General features: G+C 37.2%; 1 protein-coding gene and 1 long non-coding RNA gene across 4 annotated transcripts in view; both read left to right on the top strand.

The window, feature by feature from the left end:
• Positions 1-7337: 7337 nt before the first annotated feature.
• LOC144628409 (uncharacterized) lies at positions 7338-12297 on the top strand. Of its 2 annotated transcripts, none has more exons than XR_013566240.1 (6): positions 7338-7439; positions 8514-8697; positions 9333-9485; positions 10001-10123; positions 10755-10868; positions 12183-12297. It is a non-coding gene; the product is annotated as an uncharacterized LOC144628409 (long non-coding RNA). The 2 variants fall into 2 exon arrangements; XR_013566239.1 differs by lacking the exon at positions 7338-7439 and adding an exon at positions 7776-8012.
• Positions 12266-20898, top strand: part of LOC144628269 (uncharacterized) — a 66175-nt gene continuing 57542 nt past the window's right edge. For both annotated transcript variants that reach the window (XM_078486339.1, XM_078486338.1), the window contains exons 1-10: positions 12266-12743; positions 13294-13401; positions 13952-14074; positions 14676-15209; positions 15644-15733; positions 15942-16052; positions 16655-16771; positions 17800-18369; positions 19659-19772; positions 20247-20366. In XM_078486339.1, the coding sequence (XP_078342465.1) occupies positions 12266-12743; positions 13294-13401; positions 13952-14074; positions 14676-15209; positions 15644-15733; positions 15942-16052; positions 16655-16771; positions 17800-18369; positions 19659-19772; positions 20247-20366 (2365 nt within the window). The remainder of the gene's footprint in view (positions 12744-13293; positions 13402-13951; positions 14075-14675; positions 15210-15643; positions 15734-15941; positions 16053-16654; positions 16772-17799; positions 18370-19658; positions 19773-20246; positions 20367-20898) is intronic.

Genomic DNA, 20898 nt, shown 5'->3' with positions numbered 1-20898 from the left:
CATTAATGAAACATTTGATAATTGAGGTATCAGCCCTATAATCGACAGAACCATTTCGTGTTCCTTCGAGGGCGACCATGTCTTCTCCAGTAAAAAGACGCGCGCTGTCTGTAAGCGTCTGTACATTTCTTGGATTGCTCTATGTTGGTTTAACAAATGGCGAAGGTAAGTTGATACAATAAATTAAGTATGCCTAGAAAGCAAGATCTGAACTATGTTTTGTGAGCTAAAGAGAAAAGTACCGAAACGTTCATCATCCAATTACTCTACTGAACGAAAATTTAAAGCAAAGAAAAGTTTATTTGCTAACTATGACAACGTTTACCTAGATGGTAGATATTTCGCTGGTTTTATCTGTAATGTCATTCACAATTTTATTTACTATCTTAGTATTCTACTTATTTTACTCAAAAATTGATGTTAGCACGTCACGAAAATAAGAGCGATCATGATCATGATCAAGAACCAAATTCTTTCCAGTGTAATAATAGAAAATGTTTAATAAACATTAATGTGAATTTTTATGCTGATGTTGGCTAAGAAGTACAAGGCAATTTAAAACTAACTGTTGCAGTAAAGCAGGCACAAGAAGAACAGTTTCCTTTTTTAAATTAGAAACTTTGTACAAAACGCTCCTTACCTAGGCTAGATATCCAATCCTATTCTTCGGAAGCCACTCAATAGTTCTCAACAGTTAAAGAAACATTTAGGGTTGTTTGTTTAAGAAATGCGACTTCCACGATCCATTCTTTTTTCGTCGTTGAGAAAGAAAAGGAAAACTTAATTTGCTCACTCTGTCCCTTGTGTTTTTTGTTGGCAAGCTACAGCATTTCCAATTCCCTCTCATGCTAAGATAAAATGTTGAATCTTCATTTTCTGCAAAAAGCAACTCAACATTTGGCCTATAACTATATAAACCTTTAAAAGAGTTTTGAAAATTATCTGCGATTTTACAGCCTTAACTGACCTGAGCCAAAACTTCTTTCGACAATGAAGATAATAATCGACTTTATCAGGTTATTGAATCTTGACTCAGCATTCCTTTTATGAAAAAAAATCTTGCACTCTTCAACTCGCTTTTCTTGATTCAAAACTATGTAGAGTCTCTCTGACACTCTTCTTAAAAAATATGGTAGTCTATAGCTACCAATTAACATTCTAGAATTTTGAACGTATTAGGACGTTTTATTCATGTTTTGTCCATGTAAGCCATTCTTTTTTTGCAAAAGAATTCAAGCAACAGTGACACAGTTAAATTCCTGAAACGCTAAGTTTCTTCAAACAGTGGGTCTTTTTGCTCGGTATTGGGTTTGTGTACTGACCCTCAACCTTAGCTATATTGTAAGAGTTTCTTTATCACCGTCAGTTATCACTTGTACATTGATACAGTAGATGTTGGCCCGTCGTTAAAGCTTAATTAACTTTTAATATCCTTTTTTCGAAATTATCTTCCCCTTGGCCTAGCATTCTGAAAGTACAAGGCAGTTGACTCCAAATCTCAGAGCGAAGGAATCTCTAGGTATACCTAAATTATATAAAAAAAAAACACAAACCAAATAAAAACGCAATATAAGCAACTTCTCAGTGGAGATAAATTAAGGCAGATATATCAAACAGGTCTCAGGTATGTAAGTCTTGAAGACAAGGACAGTGGAATATCGATTTTAAGCCAAAAAACAACTATGTTTTAGTGACTTTTCAACACAAGAAAACCGTAAACAGAACCAAACAAAACAAGACGTACAAGGCAGGGAAAAGAGTTAAACAAATAATCAAAAAAATAAACAGAGACAACATTTTGCCGACGTTCTTTTGGCGTTTTAATTTTTTCCAAAAAGAATGCCAGCATGAAGAAATAAAAATAACCCCACAGGGTATAAGGTCTATTGGTCAAATCCATGACGTAACGACGTCTATTGCTCAAAACCGTGACGAAAATGTCACGCATTTTCCAACATGAAACGAAATTTGTCAGAATTTGATCAGAATTTGGCCAATAAAATAGAGACACTACCAAACGAAATACTAGCGATCAAACAAAATACTAACATAAAATTAAATAAATCAAGGGAGAAAACTAGAGCTCCCAAAATTAATGTCTAGTTTCAAGTGGCCAATATTGTTAATAGCATATCAACAATTGTTCGCACCAGTGGTTTTTCGTGATATAAAAATGCAGTCACACACAATGAGAACAAAGACCAAATAAAAGACTAATATCTTCTATTGAAGAACTTTTTTTCGTTCAGGATTATTGTGATTTCAATATTTAAGGTGTTCTTTTAAACATATTCCACTGGCGAAAGCAAAATGTGAATATCCGGTATATGCGCTAAAATATAATACTGAGTGGATATGACTTTTAATTATAACGGTCATGCTTCATGGCAAAGAGCACGCACCAATCGCGTGCAAGTTGTTTAACCGAAAACGGAAACTTCAAATATTGTCCCTGCGTGGAAGGGGACAAAGCAATATACCGCATTCAGTGGGGGTCTACTTCAAGGGCCCTTCTGTTGTTCGCGTGCAATTACAGAGATAATTTCTAGCAACAAACATTGTGTAAGAGAGTAAACAACCGGTACTTAATGACCCGCCAAAATATATATTATTGCAAAACGACAACTTTGAATTCAAAATTTGCGATTAAGTAAAATTAAGACTCAGCTGAAATTTCGTACAGCAAAAATGTTAAGTATGCATGTGTGACAGTTTTTGAATGTTCCAAGGTAAAGGCATCGATGGTAGAGTCATAAAAAATGTCGTTAATTGTTGTAAAGTGGAAGCTATTGTCTTTTTTGCTGATTCACTATTTATTTATATCACAAGAAAAACCACATCCTAGACCAATTGATACTGATGCCGACAATTAAGAATGGTTTTCACAGCGGTGTCTTTACGACCAAACATTTCAACCGACGTTTATGGTCTAATGTGGTCGAGGTGCATTCCATCTTGGGAAAACTGTGCTTAGACACAACCCACTTTTCTACCAATTGTACTTTGAAATCTTATAGCAGCTTTTTCTTCCAATCCCTCCCCCTCCCCCAAATTGACGTAGTTCTGGCTCGAGAAAGTTAGCTGGATTGATATTTTTGACAAATCGTTCGTCTCTTGCGTTTTAAGAGGTAAAGTCTATACGAGATACATTGGTTTGTCTCAGATAGTTTTGGCTTGATTAAAACATACGTCTGTTTAATGCGCTCGACCCTTTCCCAGGTCGAGAGAAGTCCTAGTCTCAATTGGAAAATTTCGTTCTAATGACGTAGTTTTACAGAGGTTTCCCGGATTGAATTTGTTCGCGCGAATATATCAACCAATTGGAGACATTATTGGATCTCTGTACAGAGAATCACGTCATCAATTTGAAGCCAGCTTGGTCCAATCTTAAAAGCTTTTCCAGTTGGGGAAGCACCCAACGACTGTACAAGTCTCTTGATTGTGACAATAATTATGGTAGCACATTTTCCAATCTTTAAAACTATTGAAATCGCTTTGACTGTTTTAAAAGCCCCTTTGCTCAAGCACACGCCGGTGTAAAGTTTTATGACGGAAATAAATTGAGAACCTTTCTTTTTCGCTATAGCTCAAAAACACAACATGTTCGAGACACAGATTGAGAGATTAAGTAACTTCAGAGTCACTTAATTTCCCCCCCTTTTCCCCTTTCCCCTTTTTTTTTTTTGTTTTTTTTTTTTTTTTATTTTATTTAAATAAAATTTTTTTTTTTTTTTCATTTTCAAAAAATTTTTAAAAAAAAAAAAATTTTTTTTATAAATATTATCTTTTTTTTTTTTTTTTTTTTTTTTTTTTTTTTTTTTTTTTTTTTTTATATAAATCATCGAAAAAAGTTTTTTTTTTTTTTTTTTAATAAAAATTTTTAAAAAAAAAATATATTTTTTTTTTTTTTTTTTTTTTTTTTTAAAAAATTTTAAGTAAATATCCTTTTTTTTGGGGAAAAAATTTAAAAAACGGATTTTATTATAAAAAAAAAAAAAAAAAAAAATTTATTTTTTTTTTATATTTTTTGATATTTTAAAATAAAAAAAAAAAAAAAAAATAAAAAAAAATAAAAATATAACAAACCCGGGCGGGGGAAAAATTTTTATTTTTTTTTTGTTTTTTAAAAAGAGGGGGGGAGGGGAAAAAAGCGCAAAGAAAAAGACGGCGCCTGCGACGGAAGAAAAAAAACCTGTGTCATTTATAAAAAAAAAAAAAAAAAAAATTTTTTTCCATATTACCTAAAAAAAAAAAATTTTATAAAAAAAGAATCAATATCTTTTCTTATGAAAAAAAAAGAATATTTCGCTCGTTGGCACTTACCGATAGGTAAAAATAGTTTTACAAATTAAATAACTATTTTTTAATGTATTATACTAGAAGAAATAAATATAGAATTGAGTAACCAAATAATCGTCTTTCTCTCTTAGTTATCTGCTCTGCTAAAATAAACGTTGGCTTCGCTTTGGATGGATCAAATCAAATGGGAAAGGACAACTTTGCATCAGCAATAAAATTTGCAGCCAATGTTTCTAACCATCTCAACGTGGAAACAAGCAACACTTGGGTCTTTCTGGCATATGGAAATCAAAAGCGAGTGTTTAAAACGAAATCGGATCTCAACACCTTAACACCTGAGAACGAACAATTCCCAGGCACAAAGAAAGCCCACTTAGGAGCACTCTTGCGCGCAGTCCGAGAGCAGTTTTCAGAGGAGAGTGCTCAAAGAGGCGCCGTAAACGTGTTGATATTAATTTCAAGTCAGAGATCTGCTGATGATATAGCTGTCCCTGCAGCTTTGTTTAAAACGACTAACGTGACAACTTTTGCTTTGGGAGTTGGCAGCCACTTCTCAGTGGGTCAGTTGAGAGAGATAGCTACAGATCGCTATGGCAATAACTTTATTTCTTTGCGTACCTGGAGTGAAGTGAACGAGTATCTTGCAAAAAGTATAGCAATGAAAGTCTGCCAAGGTAAGGAAATATATAACTGCTGCTCAATATTTTCTGTGGTAAAGTTTAGTCATAACGCAAAGCTATTTCTTCGTTGCGGTCTGCGTCCTCTAAGTATTTTTTTTCAAGTTTGTCATTTGGGTTAAAACAAACTTCTACTTGCGGGAAAGGTTTAGGATTAAGCTCATTTAATAAATAATGACTGGCAAAAGCAACAGCAACAAAAAACAACTTTTTTCATTTCAGAACAATTCTAAATCATTGATCCTGGCAATAAGGTTTTGTTTCGTACAAAATCTTAAGTTTTTTTTTTGTTTTGTTTTATTTATCAGTTGTGGACAGTTGTGTCAGCTCTCCGTGCCATAATGGCGGTACATGTAACAGTTGGATGGGAGGCTACAACTGCAGCTGTTCTGTAGAATTCTATGGCGAAAACTGCGAAAAAAGTAAGTAAATGTTGCCACTGTAGCTCTAAGAAAACTGTATGAAAAGGCTGTAGAAAAACAACAACAACAACAACAACAACAAAGACGACAAAACCACAAACAAGAACAACACGGTCAAAATTGAAATCTGCTGGACCACAGTTTGCTGCGTTGGCTTCAGTAGCAATACAGTCTTCTAATGATTAATCGTCCATAGTTTTTTGCCCAACGGTCTACGACCTGGTGTCCCTCAGTAAGGTTGCAAATTTCGTACTCAAAGAAACCCATCACACCAAACTTACAAACAAAACACTTTTTTGATTTCTTCGCTCGACCGTTCTTCACTGTTACTGGCAAGCTGTCTAACGTCTAGAACAGAAAAAGAAATGCTCAATAACTGTTTGACAGATAGCTTATTTTGCCATAACCCCAAACCTTAATTCATAAGTTATTTTTATAAAAAATAAAGTCCAATATCTCAGTAGCAGCTCTTAAAACTATAACATGTTTTGTTTTTAAATAGGTCGATCTGTGGAGTATCTGTCTTTGGGGTGTTTTAACGATGACTCCCAAGCACATGCTCTCATATCCATGGAATCTGAAAATGCTACATTCCTCGATGTTTCTTATCAAACAAGAGAAAATGCAATCATAAAATGCGCTTTAGAAGCTGCCAAGAATGACTTCAAAGTGTTCGCTCTTCAAAATGGCGGGAAGTGCTTCTCTGGTTCCGATGTTGTCAGCAATTATAGTATGTATGGTAACACGAGTTGTCCTCAAGGAGGGAAAGGCGGTCATCTTGTCAACGAGGTCTATCTTCTCGGAGGTTAGTTTGATACCGTATGATTAAATAAGATATGAGACGTTGCCCTGACAACGTCATGATTACAAGCAAATCTGACCAAAGATTGTCATTTTACGTATTTCTTTATTTTGCCTGTTTTTTATTTTAAACAACATTCAGAACATTGTACAATTTGGTTAATTTTACATTCAATTAGCATTATGGCTTAATTTTGTGTCAATTTCCCTTGATACAAGATCCAAGATAGCGGCTCTCGTGACGTCATATGGCGTCACAGCCATATGTAGAGTAAGCGAAGGGCTTTCTACTCAGTGCAAAAAAATCTCGCTGCGCATTAATAGAACAAAAACCTTAAGAGGGTTCCATCCCTTCCTTTCTTGACCTTCCCTTCCCCACGGTTAGGGTAGGTCGTCCGAGGATTAATCCTATAAGAATCATGATGTTTTCTAATTCTGTTATTGTCACCTTTTTGTTTCATCAAATAAAAGCCAAGTGTGGAAACTTGCTACGGGACAGCCTGATTCACCTCTCGGAATCGACAATAAAAGGCTCATCGTACAAAGGATCCTGGGATATTCCTCTGATAGATGGAAGCTACTCTTGGTGTCCAGCCGACAGTGACAAGAGTCCATATTTGGAAGTTCATTTTGGTAAGTTCTTCACTATAACATGGTCGATTGCCAGTTTAGAAAGCTTCAGATACGACCAAAGTTGATCAGATGATAGCTAAAAAAGCTTTAAAAAAAATAAGTAGAAGACTGATGTTAAACGTATTCAAACGAAGGAGGACAATTTCTCCAAGTTTCCTCGAGAGCTACTTGTATTATATCAAACATGAAAGCCAGAGAGTGTTTCATCACCAAAAAAAAGAAAAAAAAAAAAACACCGAGAAGAGAGCTGTAAAAACGACGCGAAGCGGAGAATTTTCGAAGAACCTCGAGGTGTTTGGAAAATGCGATGAAACACGCTCTTTTTCTCTTCTCAATCGAAGCTAAAAATACGGAGAAAATGGAGAAATTAAATCGTAAAAATCTATGCTAATTAAGGTCCCATATCCGAACCACCGTCATGGTTCAAATAATGAGTTTGAGAAGTAGAATTAAATATTTCATGTTCTACTATCTCTTAACAGGGAAAGAGGTGTATCTAACCAAAGTTTCTGTGCAAGGAAAGAAAGATTCCGCACATTCAGCAGATAACATTTGTGCTAATTACACTATCGATGGACAAGTTACTACTAGTAATTTATCTTGCACGGTAAGTAAATCACTGCAGGTCTTTCCAACTGACCGTATAATATTTATGAGGATTGTGTGCACAGGCTGTCACATACAACAAGCGGTGTTTATCTGTAAAACAGATTTCACCACCCTCTCCTTTTTCCGAAAGCCATTCTATTTCAATTTAAAACAGAAATTGACACGGTCACGTGATCGGCGCATCCACGCTTGACCGTCTTGAGTCGGTCCGCGAGTCGATGACATATTTGGTCAGTGGTTGTTAAAAACATGGCGGACGGGACTTTCCACTAAAGTCGTATCTTTTGGCAGTTCTATTCAAAGGATTTCCTTAGCCTTATAAACTAAATTCCATCCCAGGTGTAGTGATGTGCTTTCGTGAACGGATAGTTTTAAATTTTGAGGCTATGTTACGAAAAATTTTGTGGTTTCGATGGCCAAGAGCAAACGCGAACTTGAATGTGAGAAAGCCAGGGCACATTTGTTTTCACCCCTCGCCAACTAAAGAAAGAGTGGATAGTGGCTGAATCTTTTAACAGATTGTTACAGTTGGAGTTCGAATGGAGCTTGCTGCTGATATGCAAGAGAGCTTGTGAGTAACAACAGCTTTTGCTTTTCAATGCCTTGAAGTTGCAGAAGTTGAGGCGCCTCTTGTTAATTGTTTAGTCTTGGACTTGGAAGTTGCCATTCATTGCTCAGGAAATTATGAAAGTATAATTTTAAAAATTGGAATGCAAAGTTTTAATTGAAAAGGAATGTCCAAGAAAATTTCTCAAATGTGGAGGCACCAGTAATGGGGGGGGGGGGGGGGTTGGATGGGGATGTAGAGGAATAGTGGAATCAAGCTCCTGTTTCTGAAGTTGTAGAGTGAGCTTACTAGATCAAGACAGGGTTGCTTAAAGTAATTTTAAACATATTTTGCTCTTAACGAGCTAATGTATTCAAGTTATACTGCTTGATAATCAAGGTAATTTTCAATATTGTAAAAATATTTAAGAAGACATAGTCATAATTTCACAAAAATCAAATAAACAACTTCAACTTATCATCCTTGTGCACAGTCTTGCTTAATTGTTAATATTTCTTTTTTTAGCTATTTGAACAACATTTATCCAGCAAAAGTGGAAATTACATCCATCCCCATATAGTGTCACCACCTTTACTTGTTCAATCTGTCCGCTTGGCTCTCTCCTCCAACAACAATGATGGTAAATGCATTAGGATAGATTTTGATGGTTGTGTGGCTACTGTGAGAGATGGAGAGGAAGTAACTGAAGGTAGGATTAAAAATGTTCTTCTAGCCATAAGATGGTCCAGTAAATTAAAGAAAAAGTGGCTGGGAGTATTGCTACATCCCCCTGCTCTCTCTGGATGGGATGCTAAGCCAAACACAAGTCAGCAAACTCTGCTTATCCTCAAACACTTCTCAGGTTGCCCTTTTATTTGAAGGGACCCTAGTCAGCCTCTCGGCCTCATATTCGACGGCATTGAAATTATGAAAAGGGGGGGGGGGCCCCATTAATTGTATGGTGTAGCGAAATCTTATTGCATTGTCGTAAGTTGTGTTACTGGAAGTCTGTTTAATTACCTTTAACAGTTTCACAGTGAACTGTTTTATTTAGACATGCTCCGGGTAAAATATAATACCAAAATTCTCATATGTAAACAAAAACAAAAGTGTGGCTGACAAGGGCCCTTTAAAGTTAGCTTTTTACCTTCCAGTCATGGGCAGAGTGAGGGACTTTAAAGATAAAGTGGTGGCTTGCCCAAGGACACAACACAGCAATGACCCTAACCAGGATTGAATCCAGAATGCTGGATCCAGAAAAACCCCCTAAGTGGTTATTCTGAGGTAGATGTTCATCCATAGTTCATACAGACCCTCTTAAAATTAAATTCTAATTTCTTCCAGGGTGCTACTCGACTCAAAGGAACAAATGCTGTGTTTTTCCATTTTGGCATCAAGGCCAAGAAACTTATTCATGCATCAAAGACAATCATAATCAACCATGGTGTGCAACAACTGATAGTTACGACAGAGATGAACTCTGGGACAACTGCCAAGGTACAAGTTCATCATCATCATCATCATCATCATCATCATCATTAAGCTAGGACCCAGGGTTCCGCTTCTTCCTGCTTACCCCTTCCCCTCAACCCCCTTCCTGAATATGAAGAAGAGAGGTCCTGGGAATGAGTATGCTCATTCCAATTTAAGTCAAATCAAGTCAAGTCAATTTATTTGACACTTTTTATGCAAACACAAGTAGAAGTTTATCTGATTAATTAAATTTAACTGATAATATTGTTTACCAAATATAGTCTGATTTCCACTTGCCTGTGCATGTGGGCAAGCTCTCGTTACCCACACCCCCACCCATCAAAAAGCTTGCTCACAGGCTCAATTTTTTACTCAAGGTTTACATAAAGATTTACAAGTGAAAACCTTGACAAAGATGTCCAAAAATTTGAAACAAACAAGCAAGCAAATTCAAAAAAGGCATCCAGTATTAACAACAAACAGTCAAAACAATTTTTTCTACATCTAGTTACTTAGTGCTTGGTGTTTGCAATCTGCAGGAATTACAAGTCCATGTGACACAGCCCCATGTCGTAACGGTGGTGTTTGTGTTGAAAACTTGCAAGACTGGACTTATCAGTGTATCTGCAGTGACCACTTGGCAAATGAAAATTGCCAGGACGGTAAGTCAATATTCAAATAAAATAAATTATTATAACTTACCATTAAGCCAAACAAAATCCACTGGAAATCAAACGCATTTGAATTTCTCCAAAACGTTTTTTTTGACATTTTGCCATCAAAGTTACTTTTCTTCCCTTAGTTGTAAGGGGATGCCAGTAATTTCAGTGCCGGCATTGCGCATGTTTCTCCTACTTCCAATGTTGACAATGTTCTCTGAAGACAATCACGGAATTTCATTTTGCTCAAGGTTACCTCATCTGTATGGTCAGATGATTTTGAAAAAGAACAACCAAAAAAAAAAAGCAACAACAAACGCCCCGTTTATTATCCAACAGTGCACCAACCAGGTTTCTTCGGCATCTAACGCCATTCCTCTCGAGGTAGTTTGCAGAAGACAGATGTCAAACGCTGCATCTGACCAGAGAACGTTACTACAGTTGTTTATTGCCCCCACCTCCCCCCCCCCACTTTTAGCTCCTCAATCACTTGCACGTTGCGTAATTCGTTAGTAGAAAAATAAAAAGAGTGGATGTTTAAACCTGGACTTTTTTTTGAAAGTTCTGTTCAAATAGCGTGGAACAGGTCCAAGGCAATACTATTTTTAATTGATGCTTGCTTCTCATTTTTCAGATTATGACGAATGCTTTAACAGTCCGTGCCAAAACGGCGGGACATGCATCAACACATTTGGTGACTACAGATGTGAATGTAACCATGGATACGGCGGCAAGAACTGCCATCTAGGTAAGTGGATAGACATCATTATAAGGTTTCCAAAAACTGTTTTTTATTTTTTTTTTCATCGAAACTTTTTAAGGGTTTTTTTTTAAGCTTGGCGTTTTCTAAATTTGGAGGAAATGGCCGTACATTTTTTTTTTTACCAAAAACAGTAAACAGCGTAAGTAACTCAAATGTCCCCTGCCTGGTTAGCTCAGTTGGTAGTGCACCGGACTGCTGCTGTGCGGGAGGTCGAGGGTTCGAAGCCCAGACCAACCCTCAGGGTCTGAAAATATCTGAAGAAAATGTGCTGCCTTTTTAATTACATCTGCAAAATGGTTAGACATTCTAGTCTTTTCGGAAAAGGACGATAAACCGTAGGTCCTGTCTCCATAGTCTTATAACAAGGAGAACCAACACACTATTCGCAAAGAGTAGGACACGAAGCTTATAGTATTGTGATCTGGCCTCTGTGTTTATAAGTATAATTACAGTATGTTTACAGCGCATTTTTATATAGATATGAAAAATGTGCTATATTTAACAAATAAACGCCGCGAGTGAAAAGTTAAATAAGGTTTCGGTCGAGAGCGACCGAGCACCGAAAGATGACATTCAGCAATTAGTTTACGGGAAAACCAGAAAACTGACACAATTTCATTCAGTGGTCGACGTAAATAAGGCTAAGCATTTCAGGTAAGTTTTTTACCTTTCAATTTTGATCTTTGTTTTTTTGAACTTCAATATTAAAACTTCACCGACTCTGAGTGCAATTTCTTCTTTGCATAATATAGTAGTCTCGATGACAGCCGTCCTTTGCTCCGTTCGACTTGAACAAGGCGTATAATTTCCAGAAAAGCTATTGCTTCGGATCTTCCCGGAAACATTAATTGTTGTCACAATTTTCCAGGATGAATAGACGATTTAAGAGGAGATTGTCGAAGAATATCTTCGAAAGAAAACTCTCTCGCTCGCTTTCCTTGCGTGTTTCATTCAACTCAAGAAGTGAACAACGCGCGACAATTTTCCGCCTCCTCAAAATTTCACTTCGTTTACATCAAAATGAAATGTCCAGTGGATTTATACTTAAAAAGGAATGTAATAAAAACAATTATTCCATTCGCCCTTGTTAGATACGAGTGGTTTTTAGCCAAAGAACAGTCAACGACGCGCGAAGCACTCGAGGAAAGCTGACGAAAAACCATAAAACATGATTTTTATGTTTTATACTCTGAAAAAACATAGATTTTTAGCCAATCAGAGCGCGCGTAGACTCCTATCAATATTATAAAAATGCATAATCATCATTATTATTAAATGTCGTGACACACTTTTTTGCAGATTGCAGTAACAACGAGATTGAACTAGGATTCGTGGTAGATGGTTCTTCTAGCGTGCAAGCCAAGGGGAAGGGCAACTTTCAAATGATGAAAAACTTTATGAAGAAAGTTATCGGCTCATTCGATGTTTCAAGTGGGGCCACGCGTGTTGGGGCTATTGTTTACTCAACGAATACAACAGTTACGGTCACACACGATCAGTACCCAAACTATAATGAAATAGAAGAGGCAATTGATAGCATGTCTTATCCAGGCGGTGGAACGTACACAGGAAAGGCCCTTAACGATGCAGCAAATAGTCTTTATAACAATGCTTCAGTTAGAGACAATGTGCCTAAAGCATTAGTGGTCATTACAGACGGGGTATCTACTGATAACGTAACTCAATCCGCGAGACTCTTAATAAACCATGGTGTGGTAGTTTACGTGGCAGCGATTGGTCGGGACGTTGATCATTCCCAGCTCACTGAGATAGCTCACGGTAAACCGGAACATGTCTTCAAAGCGGAATTTAACTCTCTTGGTATCGTTGCTAATGACATCAGAGGGGCCATTTGCAGAGGTACATAGAACATGGAATCATTGTCTGTAAGATATTACATAGTTTGTATCAAAGTTCTTCTTCTCTTTCAGCCTTTTACAATTGTGTTACTTAACAACATAAAGAACCAGTTATGACGCTCACAAACTTTTGTAGAAGAGGACGTGCTTTGCTCTACCTTTAGAGTTTCCTCCTAGTCTCCTCAGGAAAAGAGAGCATGCGTGACACGGTTAATCCTTTGAACTTAGTTTATTGATATAGTGGCAAAAGTTTTGTCAACAACTTTGCTTATTCATAAGCAAATCATCTTTTAATCAAAGGTCCAACATACACGCGTGTTGTAGCGTCAACATTGTGGCTATTTGAATTGAGCACAAAACTTTATTTTATTTTTGTTGATTTAATATTTATTTTCGCTAAACTTCATATGCTAGCTGAACTTAGTGGAATATATCACCAAAAGTGGTTTCATTTGTTTAATCATTTCTACTGATAATGACCACGATCCTTCATGAATGTTTTGTCTTCTTTCAAAGTAGTTCGTTGTTTTTTTTCCTGCTTTATTTTGCAGAAGTTGATAGCTGTTCTAACAACCCCTGTCACTTTAACGGTGTCTGTGAAGACGGAGGGTCAAAGTGCACCTGTGCGGCGGGATTTAAGGGTGATCGGTGTTCAGAAGGTTTGTGCTGAAAACGACACACATTTGGATTGAATTTCTAAACTATAAGAAAAATAAAGTATTAATAATTATATGAACTATTTTGTCAATCTAAAAGGGGAAAAGCGGCTAAGGACCAGAAAATTAATTGCTCATGTAGGCATGTTTTGCTAAGGTTGCCTTCGAAGTTAAAAAGGGGCTGTTTAGAAACCGAGTAGAAAAGCTTAACTATCTAACGATTCTGCAAGTTTATCTTGAAAACTCTGATCTACAAAGACTCGTTATTGTTTCCCACTTTTTGTTTCGTTGGGTTGTATTAAAGACAATTGTTTTTTTTTTGTTATGTTGATGCCTTCGATTGTTTGTTTTTTCCTTAAATATTCTCTTTTCTTTTATTAAATGTTGGTCAGTTTTTGTGCTATCAATTTTAATCTCTACTCCCTGAGAAACGAACTGTGCTTTCGATGGTAATTTTTCCTCATTATTTTATACCACGTACACGCGAGAGGCTTATCAATGACAAAGTTGTACGAAATTGCCTTAAAGTTTCTTGTCCTTTTGTTTTACTCAGATGTGAAGGAGTGTACAGAATCGGCTATCAGTTGTGGATCTGGAAAGAAATGCACAGAAGCGTTTGGTGGATATGAGTGTACTTGTGATGATTCCAAAATGTATGGCGATAACTGCGATAAAGGTTTGTAACAATTTTAAAATGATGCATGTCTCCGCATGCGCATGATCTCAGTTTTCCACGAGAGATCTAAAGTATCCAGGCAGTACCCGGACAAAAACCTTGAAGCAAGGCGAGAACCGGCCAACCACAAACTCAATCATCCGATACCTGGCCTGAATCGAATCCGGGCCACATTGGTGGGAGGCAAACGCTCTCGCAACTGCGCCATTCCTGCTCCCCAACAATCAACATACACTATCAATATACTTAAGCATGCGTACGCAATTTTGCATTGAATTGTTTTAAATTTGCCGGTGAATTTTTGGTGTTATTAAAAAAATGAAAGGAAAATAAAACAAAAAGAAAAAAAGGATCTCTTTTTGATGGTCTACACTCTTATAGACCATAGAAATCACATCGTAAAGTGTCCAAAACATTGCAGTTTTATCACTCGCCTGTGGCTCATGGTTCCACTTTGTGACGTCCATTCTTCGTCCTTTAAGAGTGTAGACCATGGAAAAATATGTTGGATTTGTTAAATGCTGACTAGAGTAGACTTGACAGGCAAAGATGCACAAATTGCTGTAGTATCATTATCACATTTCTTTTTCATTTACAAAAGACTGCAGCAAGGGGTCCACTGTGCTATTTCTTCTGGACAGTTCACTTAATGTCGGAGAGGACAACATAAAACGTCAAGTGGAGTTTATCATCACAGTGGCCTCAACCCTCAGTTACAGTCACATTGGTGTCATTGCATATGCCACAGACGCTCACTATCTGATCAGACCAGGGGAACCAGCCAGCTTCTCCGAATTTGAGCATACGTTACGCAACGCTAATTATTCTCTTGGCAAATACAAGAACTTAGGGAAGGCGCTGGTAAAATCATCGGAAGAAACAAAGTTGTTTGATGATTCCAAGGCAGGAATTGTCGTCGCGATGATTGCTGGGAAGGCTGAGGATGAACATGCGGTGCCTGCTGCATTGCTTAAACAAAAACATGTGACCGTTTTAAGTTTGGTTTTTGGATCAAATTACAGCATGTCCCAGTTAAATCTGTTGGTTTCAAAACCCAGTGGAAAACACACATTGATGTCGGAGTTTACGGATCTGAAAGATTTTGCTGGTACCACAAGAAACGCTATTTGCAAAGGTATGTAATGAGAGAGCGTGAACGAACGAACGAACGAACGAACAAACGAACAAACGAACGAATGAGCATAGCAACAAACCAAGGAACGAAAAAAGGACGAAAGAACGGACAGACGGACAGACAGGCCAACGAATGAAACAACGAGAGAACGAACAAACGAGCAAGCCAGGCGAACGATCGCACGGACGCACGAACGTAAGAACTCTCGATCGCACGAACACACGAACGCAGGAACGCAGGAACGCACGTACGAACGAACACACGAACAACTCGATCAAATGACCGATTGCACGACCGGCCAACAAATTAACTTTTCATAACAAATATAATAAAAAAAACTTTTTTCTCCTCTGACTGAATTTCACGCGAATGACTACATTGATACACGGTTAAGGAAACTGCTCATAATGGAAACTTTTGTTGTTTTATTACAGCTGCAAACCCTTGTTCAAGCGCAGAATGCTCACAATCGCAAATTTGTGTGAACAAATATGGAGTGAGTGGAGGTTTTCAATGTATTACTGGTAAGGTCATCGGCATTTTTAACATTTTTAAATGTATGAAACGGATTCACAATACAGCAAGCAGTTTTGCACGGTGTAGTCAAATACTAAGGTAGACCTTTAAATGAAGCTTTTGAAAGCATTTTTTGCTTACTTGGTTCAAGATAAGAGGTGAAAAACTATCTTATACATTCATAAATGCTTTTTTTTTGTTTTCTTCCTTACACAGATTCTTGTTCTCTAAATCCATGCCAAAATGATGGAAACTGTACTGCTGATGGTATTGGTGGCTACAATTGCACATGTCCTCAGGGAATTGGAGGGGAAAACTGCACGGAAGGTACAACTGAAATCTGTACTTCTCTATATAATGAATGAACTTTTTACTGAATGATGTCAGAATGTCCGGTTCCATGCTGATATATAGACCCCCTCGCGATCGTTATTGCATGATGGGTAATTAGGGCAAGATTGCGGTAAATACAATTTTTTTTATGGAAACTCAAAGCTAAATAACTCTTTCTAAAGGCACATATTATTGCTTGTTTTATTTTTAAAAACGTCATTTATTGAGTCAGAGATAGGAAAACGCTTAATCTGGAGTGCATAGAAGTCCTTGAATATATCTATAAAAATTTGCAAAAGTTGATTTCTCCATACTTCTCTGTAAACTGGCTGTTTTTTATGGGGAAAGCAAGTTTAAGAAAAAATATCAATGACTACGGTGTCCAAAATTACCCAGTGGCATCTTTCAAGCCATAAATCATATTTTCCTAAGACGAAATTCAAATTCAGGAAGAGTTTTTTTGCTTTGAATTTTTATACAAACCTATGAATTTTTCGCCATCTTGCCCTGTTTACCCTTCATGCAATTACGATCGTGAAGTAGTCTATTCATCACGTTCATTTTTTTTACACTTTTATTGTCATTTTCAATTGCAGATATACTGAATGAGTGTAATTCAGGACCTTGCCATAATGGCGGAACATGTATAGATCATCTTGGGAAATTTGAATGTGAATGTACAAATGACAACTCTGGACTACGATGTGAATTAGGTAACAGTTATAGGATAATAAGGATAGGAATGTGCATGTATGGAGACTTGGTTATTAAGTCGACATTCAGTATATTATCAATGTTAATGTGAATAGCAATGTCATTGTCAATGTATTGCCATGCTCAATTTCTCTGCTACTGTCACAGTATCAATGCCAATGACAGGATCCACCCGTGTAACTGTCAGTGTCTTAGGGTTGTAGCTTAGAGCTGGCTGCCCGCTAATTTTACCGGTTAAAAGACAGCTTATCACTGGCTGAAATTTTTCAAGAAAACAAAGATTGGAGACAATGTTGGAAGTATAAAGACCAGAAGAGCCGTCTTGGCTTTTCAATGAGTCGGCTTGGTTTTTTCTTAGCTTCATCCCTGAGTCTGTTGATTGGCACAGCACACAGACACTGTCTGTTTGTCTGTGCCAATGTCAGTGACAGTCAATGCAAATGTCACTGCCAATGGCAATTAACATGTAATGTCATTGTCATTTTCACTGTCTGTGCCGCTGTTACTGAAACTCATGTATGGTGTCAATGCCATGCCAATGACAAGATCTGCCTATTTCAGTGTCAGTGTGTGACTGTTAGTGCTGATGTCAATGTCAATTGCAATTTTGTGCTGTCTGAGTCAATTTTACGTTAAGTCACTGTCGTTGTGCTGTCAATGTCAATATAAGGTCAATGTCATGTCAATGTCAGGGTCCGCCAACGTCAGTGTCAGCGTATTTGTAGGTGTAAATGTTAATGGTGATCAATTCATCAAGTCAGTAGCAATGTAATGACATAATAACTTTACTGTTACTGTAACTGGTACTGTCAATGTCATGTCATGTCATGTCAACATCAGGGTCCGCCTACGTCAGTGTCAGCGACTGTGCTAAGAGGCGATCAATTTTAACGTCAATAGCAGTGATATGTCATTGTCACTGTCGATGTCAATTTTAATGTCATTTTCAGTGTCAACGTCACTTACTGTGTCAATATAAAAGACCTATCTGTAATAAAGCTTGTTTTTTAAAATATTTTCTCCACAGCTTGCTCCACACAAAAGTTCAACTTAGTGTTTGTGGTGGACGGATCTGGAAGCATTGAATACCAAGGGAAAGGCAACTTTCAACGTTCCAAAGACTTTATTATTGAGATTGTGCGTTCCTTTAAAATCGGGAAAGAAGACACGAATGTAGCTGTGGTATTGTACTCAAAGAAAGCACAAGTTGTCTTCGATTTAGACAAATATTATAAAACTGATGACATTGTGAAAAAAATTGAGGAAATGTCTTACCCAAACGGTGGTACGAAAACTGGCTACGCGTTGGACAAAGTTCGCAAGTATGTCCTCGGTAAACACCTTAAAAAGGACCGTAAATCGGTACCAAACGTAGTTCTTGTACTGACTGATGGGCTTTCACAAGATGATGTTGAAGGCCCTGCTAAGAAACTTCGAGATGAGGGCGCGACCATTATTAGTCTTGGAGTTGGCTGTTGCTTTGACGACCAGGAGTTGAAGGAAATGGCGACTGATCCCGACGAGCAGCACGTGTTTGAAGTCAGTTTTTCAGCTCTCAGCGAAATTAAAGGTGCAGTGCGACAACAGATCTGTACTGGTGAGTTTAGAACATTCTAGTCCAGTCTCTGAACTGTCCCTTCCGCGCCCTATATAGAGGTTGAACCACCCAGGCGTGATAAGAGATACTCCCTCTCTTCTCACGTCTTGGTCCAACCCTTATATAGCGCGCGGAAGGGAGAGTTAAGGGACTGGAATAAGAACATTATTGGTGAAAAATAAATGCTTTCGCTCGCTTTTTTCTCGGAAAGAAGTGATGTCTTTGTTTCTGTAGAGTCAACTTTTTGCAGACATTGAAAAAGTTTCCAAGTCATAGATAAAGTTAGTTTTAAGGATAGAAAATCTAGCATTCTTAAACTTTAAATATCCGAAACTAAACAACTATAATTTTGCCTACATTTGTTAGTGTATAAACGTTCTGACTAAACCACAAGGATCTTGCAAACCCAAACCAAAGTAATCACTCTGGCTATTCACAAAGAACACAGACAATTCAGTGAACCTATCAAAACTTGAAACAAGTACATGTAACCGGCGCGAAGCGCATAAAAACGTGTGCGAGTACGGCACGATTGTTATTTTCTAATTTATTTTCCTTCTGGTTGGTTGCGTAGGGGGCGCGAGGTTTCTGAACTAATCACAGAGCGTCGTAAAACAAAACCAAAGCAATTCTGACATACTTTTGACGCTCAATCGAAAAAATTGCTCTATTACCTGTAGTTACTGTGCATACAGCTTTAAGAAACCATTACATTTTTCAGTTCTTCTTACTTTCGTTGAATGCAAGAGCATACCGTACGTTTAAAATGCGTTACGTCGGTCCTCAATTTTTTTCTACTTTAGTATGCTTATAAAATTTCCTTTATTAACAATTACTAATGCAGTCGAACCTCTACTTACAGACACCTCTGTAATACGGACATCTCTCTTATTATATACGGACAGTTCACTTGTTCCGAAAGAGAACAAACTTGATATAAACTCTAGATCTACCTCTGTATACTGACACTCTTTCCTGTCAGTCCCTTTGGTATCCATGTTAGATAGAAAGATAGATATAACTTTATTTATACACGATTGTAGTTAAAGCTGAAAGCTTATGGGGTCAAGTAGTATTCTATAAGAACTACATTAAAAAATCAGATTAAAAATCTTAGATTAAAATTTACATTTTAAAGCTTTGTTGAACTACGCCTGAAATTACATTTAAAGAGGTTCACATTACATTTAAAGAGGTACATATTAAAAAGGTTCGACTGTAGTTATTTTTCGTAGAGTAAGTTTCACTTTTTTGCTATACTCTTTTTACACTTTTTAATGCTTTTGTAGCAATCGACTTCTGCTCCAGCAATCCATGTCAAAATGGAGCAAAGTGTGTCAGTCTGCCGAGTGGCTTTGAATGTGTTTGTCCACCGGGATGGCAAGGAAAAGATTGTGGAACTGGTTCGTATGCATTCGCCACTTTAGAAAGTATAAGAAATGAGTATCATCGCGCAGTCCCTTGTGGGACCGTTACTGAGGCCAAAACAAAAGATGGCAAGCCATTTTGTCCCCGGTATCGGTCTCATAAGCAATGGGACTGGATGCAGTTTTTGTGTCTGTCGAGTTAAACATGTTTTTTTGCGGACAAGGCATATCTTCCAGAACGAATAAAATAATAAAAAGGCTATACTTAAAAAAAATAAATAAGTTGCAATGCAATTTGTACGAGAAATTTGTATAAAAGAAAATCGCACGACCTCGAGTACAATTCGTGGTTAAAAGGAAAGTACTTTAATAAATTGAATTCTCCCAAAGCTTTGTACTAAACATCATTCGTAGCCATAAAGAACTGACATCGAGGTCGTGCATTTTGTTATAGTATATTTAACAAAAACTTTAATGCATTGTAGTATAAGAAGGTTTCTCTATTCTCAGATATCGATGAATGTGCTACCAGTATGACCCACTGCCCTGAAAACCAAATTTGCCAGAACTTTCCAGGAGGATCGACTTGTCTTTGTACAAACAATCGATATGGGGAAAATTGTACTACCCGTAAGTAATGTCAGGTCAAATTACCTGAATACATGATATTTGAGACTTCAATGCTATGCTAAGTTCAAGAGAGATTGTGATTTTATTACTTTACTTAGTCGCGAAAAATGTAGTAACAGAAAGCTGTTTTTTTAGTTTTTACGTTAAAAAGGCCTTTCGACGCATAATCGAAGCGCGCAAAATTGGCGGGTTTTTCACAAGATGACAGTTTTCCTTCTTAAATAAGGGTTTATTGGCGGATATCCACGAATTTAAGTTTTGCATATCGTATTTATACAAATAAGCGCCCAACTTCGAATAAGCGCCCACCTCGAATAAACGCCCACCCTGAAGGCAGGAAACGTTAATAAGCGCGTATAATTATGTGTGAAGGGATTAGACCAATCTAGTTGAAGCGAAAATAAAAAAAAATGGTTATATTTAAAGCTACAGATATGTCACATCATCACCAGTTTAAAAGTCACACTTTTTTCTCATACGAATGTCTTGCAGTAGACAGAAAAAATTTAACGAGAATAACGTACTGAAATCT

Source organism: Oculina patagonica, chromosome 10 (assembly GCF_052425735.1).
Source record: "Oculina patagonica isolate OP01 chromosome 10, crgOcupat, whole genome shotgun sequence".
NCBI classification, from domain to species: Eukaryota; Metazoa; Cnidaria; class Anthozoa; order Scleractinia; family Oculinidae; genus Oculina; species Oculina patagonica.
Note: the sequence above shows the minus strand (reverse complement) of the source record. Positions and strands in the feature narration are given on the sequence as shown.